Source organism: Aspergillus homomorphus (genome assembly GCF_003184865.1).
Source record: "Aspergillus homomorphus CBS 101889 unplaced genomic scaffold BO97scaffold_125, whole genome shotgun sequence".
NCBI classification, from domain to species: domain Eukaryota; kingdom Fungi; phylum Ascomycota; class Eurotiomycetes; order Eurotiales; family Aspergillaceae; genus Aspergillus; species Aspergillus homomorphus.
The window spans coordinates 1-5761 of NW_020292011.1; the positions used below are offsets into that span (position 1 = coordinate 1).

At 44.7% G+C, this 5761-nt stretch overlaps 4 protein-coding genes across 4 annotated transcripts; 2 read left to right on the top strand and 2 right to left on the bottom strand.

Annotated features, from left to right (window-relative positions):
- The first annotated feature begins 994 nt into the window (after positions 1-994).
- Positions 995-1823, top strand: BO97DRAFT_409609 (uncharacterized protein). Its single transcript, XM_025696098.1, has 2 exons — positions 995-1200; positions 1283-1823. Exons 1-2 carry the CDS (start codon positions 1158-1160, stop codon positions 1552-1554), a joined length of 315 nt encoding a protein of 104 aa, XP_025545646.1. The 5' UTR covers positions 995-1157; the 3' UTR covers positions 1555-1823.
- Positions 1824-1950: 127 nt separating this feature from the next.
- On the bottom strand, positions 1951-2274 carry BO97DRAFT_430166 (uncharacterized protein; the record flags this gene model as incomplete). The annotated part of the gene is made up of 1 exon (XM_025697422.1): positions 1951-2274. The coding sequence occupies one exon, from the start codon at positions 2272-2274 to the stop codon at positions 1951-1953; it is 324 nt and encodes a 107-aa protein (XP_025545647.1).
- A 272-nt stretch (positions 2275-2546) lies between these two features.
- Positions 2547-4736, bottom strand: BO97DRAFT_419369 (uncharacterized protein; the record flags this gene model as incomplete). Its single annotated transcript, XM_025696559.1, has 5 exons — positions 2547-3279; positions 3357-4036; positions 4087-4152; positions 4264-4521; positions 4575-4736. The coding sequence occupies 5 exons, from the start codon at positions 4734-4736 to the stop codon at positions 2547-2549; spliced, it is 1899 nt and encodes a 632-aa protein (XP_025545648.1).
- Positions 4737-5433: 697 nt separating this feature from the next.
- Positions 5434-5761, top strand: BO97DRAFT_37122 (uncharacterized protein). Its single transcript, XM_025692805.1, has one exon. It carries the CDS (start codon positions 5490-5492, stop codon positions 5706-5708), a length of 219 nt encoding a protein of 72 aa, XP_025545649.1. The 5' UTR covers positions 5434-5489; the 3' UTR covers positions 5709-5761.

Below are 5761 nucleotides of genomic sequence, written 5' to 3' on the forward strand. Positions count from 1 at the left end.
GCGACCGACGTAACTACACTATTATTCACAACGGACGATCTTGTCGACAAACAAGAAACCTTTCTTGTTTTCATGCACCAGCAAAAGTTACTTTCGATTGATCTGACCGCTATGTACAACCAAGATCATCCTGCAATTTTCGACAATACGATTCGAAAGAAAAGTCTCGCAAACAAGAGAAAACTGCACTATTCCCTTTCTCCTACACACAGCTCCGTGTGCTTCAGACAAACAGAGGCAATAGTGAGTTGCACGATTCGAGACCTCATCAGTATCGTATCATAGTAGAGGTCTGCAACCTAGAATATCTCCCAGAGCTCCGGGGCACCCCGATTAAGTCAGTTGAAGCTTACCTTATCACATAGTATCTAGCAGCAGAAAGCTAAGTACTTCTCAAATACCTGAGCTAGTAACTGCAGTGAGAAGGAATTCGATTGTATGCTACACTACCTGCTGCCTGTCTCAAAGCTTTCAGGGCCGCAATGTGCGCTAAGTCATCAATCTACTGCTGGAAGCTGTGCGTCCGAGAACAACAATTGCGCGGCTCGTGACCTATCTATCGACTTATTAATCGAGAGCTAAGATACTCAACAATAGGTAGGTAAATCAGCTCAATGGGTTGAAGGGAAGGCGAAAAGGACAAAGGGTTAGGGATTGTCTACGAATACCTTAACTATCTACATCTACCCGAGGCAACAAGCCGAAAGTCAAGCAAACTTATAGCAACTCATCGACTTAAAAGTATTGATATCGCAACACTATGATATTTACGCATGTAGAATGTTCTCAGTTCTTGGAATCTAGCTTTATTGAGCCTAGAGTCCAGCATACGATAACGCAATTAGCTCGCCATTTTTGTAATCGACGTTCAGTCAATGCATCAGCAACATACGTCATCTCGGTTTCCTTCTTTACCCCGCTCTTCAGGCCCATTACCCATTTAGTTTATGGCCAAAAATCCCGCTTAAGAGATGATTGCCTTTTCTACCCAGGACCCTCCTTTCCTGGAGCCCTGATGTCAAAACTTGAATCTTTCCGTCTTCGCCGCTGGTTGGTACTGTCATATCTTTTCATCCGGCGGTATGACAAACCGGAAAAACCGCCATTTACTCTCAGACTTCAGCTGTCTTCGCATGAAGGCTCTCAAACAGTCAACAATGATCAGGCAGAGACCACAAGTCTCGCTTTCTCAGAGACCAGGTAAGTGAAGTTCAAAAGCACAAGATACAGGCACCTTTGAAAGTAAGCACATATTGATGACATTTTTAAACTTTAACTGAAGCTGCATGCTTTTATATCCGGTTCCCTAATAACGATTACTATCGTGCTATATATGTGAAGGAGCGGACAATAGTCGAGTTACAATCTCAAATTTCGCGAAAGGCACAGATCAATATTTGCCGCATATTCTTCCAGATATCTGCAGGCCGAAAGCGGCTAGCGAACGACGAACTCCTTCGACAAATTCCTGACGGTCAGGACATTATTGCGGAATTTGGGGATACTATGTATATCGATCGTGGCATTGATGTTGTATTGATGTTTCGCTCATAATTGCGGGCACTCCAGGGCACGGAAGCGAGTTACAACTCGAAGTGTTGTTTCACATGGATAGTCTCTACAGTCCGCCGTACTCATCAGGTAATGGAAATCCCTTGAATCCTTACGTAATCACCGATAACTGGTTATTGACCATCAATCAACTCAAGGTGTTATACGCAGCGGTTCAAGGTATCGTTCCAAGCAGATTCAACTCAATTATTGCTTCCGAGTCTGTATAGAAGTTACTAGCGGCCCAAATACACTGGACATAATACCAGTTCCTTTCTAGTAGCATGCTGGGGAGAAAGCTCCAAGACTGAATACTTCTTCGATGGCCCGTTTAAAATGAATTCAATGATTTCAGTAGCATTAATGCGAGTACTCAATGCCGCCTTCCAGGACACGAATTTAACTGGATGGGCGGTCTCCAACTAAGGTTTCATATACCTCAAGCAGCGCAGGGTCCAAGGTTGAGGGAGTAAATTCTTGCTCGTCAGTGGCTGACTCCGGATGTGTGTAATCTGCTCCCCAGCAGTCATCATTATCGAGAGACGGGATAGTTGATGGTTGCGGATGCAGTGGACGGGTATTGCCAGCATCGAAGGACCCTAAATAGTAGTGCTGGAGATTCCCGTCGGCAATTCGATCAGCTACATCCGAAGAAGCTGGTAGGCCACTTAGGTCCAATTTTCGAACGCTGGCAATTTTGCGTAAAAGACGATCACAAGTCATGAAGGCACTTCTCGCACTGTAACTTCGATTGCCGATACAAAATAACCAACAAAGGCACTTTTTGGATTCTTGGAGTATCTTCTCCGGCTCTTCTGCTGTTCCCACCGCCCCTTCACCTTCGGTGATGTCTCTGCTTTCAGAGACTTCGACGGGTCCCACACACAGTTGGAGTAGTAGGATTACCAATGCTTGCATTAAGTAATGTACTATGGACCACCATGGTGTCATTGTGCAAAGCCACTCCAAATCTGGAAGATCAGGTAGGATCGAAATCAAATCAAGAGCAGACTGTAAACAGGCATGTGCCTTGTCATCATCGAAACTAGAGCGAGGGCGCTTGACTCCTGTTTTTTTTGTGACCTGGGGCGGGTAAGGTAGGGACGATTAAGAACGATCTGGATGCTGTAGAAGCTGAAAGCGAGCGATATCTTCTCTAGACACTCCACGCCTTTGGCGTAGTGTCCATGGCTATCAGTAAAGGCCCAATCCTCCTTTAAAGACGATAGCCATTCTTTCAGCTTCTGCTGGTACTTCATGATTTGATGCTGATTTTTGCTCGCCGTGCCGGATCGAGATTGTAGACTATACACTGAGCTAATTGCCGCGTGGCCAATCACAGCGAGGTCAGTTAAGTAAAAGAAGAATAAAGAAGCGTTTGGCTGCACATATTGTAAACATTTCGTCCTTTCCTGCAACTGCAAGTTATTGGCATATACTGTGAACAAGAGGTCTTCCTCTTGTGCTTTATGAAGATGGCCGGCAGCCTCCGACCCACGAAGTTGGTCCCCTTGGCAAGATACACGAGTAGTGATACTGAAGCAATGCCAGTCAATACAAGACGTGCGACCTGTTGCAGTACAAAGTACCTGCTCCAGGTTGACGATTGACCACCATAGGCTGGAACGGAACGCTTTCGAGCCGTGATCCAAGTGTCTATTACTGACTCGGAGATTAAGCCCTAATGTTATAGCAGATCGGGCAGTAAAGCCCAGTAATTGCCATGATCTATTACGAGTTAGAGGTTGAGTTAGATCTAGACATGCTCATTCAAAACAGCGTGTATTGAGCGGATTCAAGCTTACCGGTTAATCTGGCCAGCAACCAGATAATAGAGTGCAAAAAGCGTCCTTACTTGAACCTGTTGTAATTCCACATATTCAAGAACGGAATTATGCTTTGCATTGAGTGCAATGGCCCTTGAAACTAAGATACGATCATCAAGATTTTCGTCCCAATGCTCTTGGCGCAACTGGAAACTTTTAGCTCCAATAGCGAGGACTAGGTTAAAGATCACGAGCCAGCTTTGCGGAGGGGTCGACACGCGACTGCGAAAGGCATTCTCATACTGCTGGCAAAACAAAGGTTCGAGTAGCAGTGGGAAAGTTGGGTGAATGGAAGAAAAGTAAGTTTGAAGCAGTTGATCAGCCCAAGGCTTTGGTGGCATTGCGTAGAGATCACCATAAGTTGGTTCCGCCATAACCAGATTGTCGAGGTGGTAATTGAGAGAAGCGAGACTTTCTTTATTATGTTTGACGTGCTGTTCGGTACCGGGACGTTCTAAACCGCCGACTTCAGCGTCAAGTCTCTGAAGCCAAGCAATGTCAGAGCCTCTTCCTATAAATCCTGTTGATCTGCTTTGCCTATCTCTGTTCACATCAATATCAATAGTTTCGATTTCGCCGAGTGGATCCGTTGACGAAGAGGATGAAAGAGAACGACATCTTTGAGGCTCTTCTAAAGCATGGGATCTCGATGTAAGAGGCTAGTACAAATGTTAGATGCTTTATCAGGATGTTCGGAGTAAAGTTTTACCTTTAATGAATTCGCTATGTAAGCAGAGACCTCCGGACGGAACTTAGTGGATAGTTCTTTGACTAACTGTTCATAAAAAGAAATACGTTCTTGGAGATCCTGGTATGTGGGTCAGCCTGCCCTTGTGTATTTTTTTGCCGCCGGATTGCACAGATGATTCCCTGTGGTGCGTCGTACCTGCAGTTTCTGACGCCTTTGATATTCAATCCTTGGAGTCAAAGCCGACTTATCTTTCGATATCCTAATAAGTCTCTCGAGCTCTATCTCGTTACTTGCTTCATAAGCCGCTTTGATTTGATCAAGTAAGAAGTAGGCTGAACTCAGTTCCTGTTCGATACGGCGCAGTGCAAGCTTTCTTCGTCTATCAGATTCTTCCATGAAATGACATTCTGTGCCTGTCTGAAGACATCTATCACACGGAAGCTCTCCTAGACACTATAAGTCGTTCTCAGTCAGATGTCTTCAAGACGGACTATTTGGAGTTATACTCTTGATTTCCTCTTCTTGCATGCTTCACAGGCATTTGTTCTTTTTCGGATTGGTTTGACGACAGTGTCTTGAACAGGATTAATGGCAGGATTAATGGCCAGGGAGCCAATGTCCGTAGCTGGAGCAAGGGTCCGTAGAGCCTGGCTGTATGGAGATTTCATCTTTTCATGACATATCAAGCTTTTGGCAACATAGAAAATGTGGTGGTCTGGATAATTGAAGTTGTAGGCAATCCGAGCGGAGATAGAATTACGACCAAGCGGTGCGGGGTAGATGATGTTACTTTGTTCTCGAGTGGCCAATAGCGTGGTGGAACACTTTTGACCAAACGCATTCTATTCCGTCGCTTGGTAGGAAAACTTTTCATGGTCACGAGTAACATCTCCAAATATTCTCCTCTCCAGGGCGTCCCTATATGTTTGACTAGTTATGTTTTTATTTGTGCTTTTGTATACTAGGAATTTTGAGGAAAAGCGAGTAGCTGGAGATCCAGCCGAAGCGGATATAAGTCGGCTAAAATCCGGATTTCATTTGTCTAATCACTTATCACTGATATCACGGGAAATCCGCAATTACTTGTAATTAAAGGGAACCCAACCCTCCTACCAAAAGACTGACTGCGACTTATTCATGTCTCATAAGTACATGTAGTGGACTTAGAAACCAAGAGGTATATGTAGTTTGTAGTCTTGCAAAGCCGTGTTATGGTCTCTAGTTTATTCAATGTCAGTACTGTAACTTGACTAGTAATAGCATTTCATTGTATAGACAATGAATGCTAGTATCAACTAGTCTAAATATGACTTAGCTTGGCTTCACTGGAGGGTTTTGGAAACAACAGAAGAGAGTAACTGGTGACATCAATTCTCGGAAAGATTGTAACGTTAAGATCCAGAAGCGCAAGCTTGTAAAGGATGAAAGTACCGACAGATCGGGAGGCACTGTATGGTCGGCGAGGGAGGCGATGGGGATGGATTCTCAACCGTCTGTCCCTGATGGGAACCAAAATCCCTTCACCATACCCTACTCATCCGCAATCTCCTCCCCCACCAACCCGACCGCGCCGATTAAATAAACCCCCCAACACCACAACGCGAAAAACCTTTTCCATATCTCAACCACCTATTCGATAATCACAACCAGACTCGTTTCTTTTCATGGGCAAGCACTGACTGATACCACACTT

Excerpts from the sequence above, each read along its gene's own strand:
- BO97DRAFT_409609 (XM_025696098.1), top strand. The coding sequence starts at position 1,158 with ATGATCAGGCAGAGACCACAAGTCTCGCTTTCTCAGAGACCAG. Across the intron at positions 1,201-1,282 it reads CTCGCTTTCTCAGAGACCAG|CTGCATGCTTTTATATCCGG; the intron begins GTAAGTGAAGTT and ends CTTTAACTGAAG.
- BO97DRAFT_37122 (XM_025692805.1), top strand. The coding sequence starts at position 5,490 with ATGAAAGTACCGACAGATCGGGAGGCACTGTATGGTCGGCGAGGGAGG.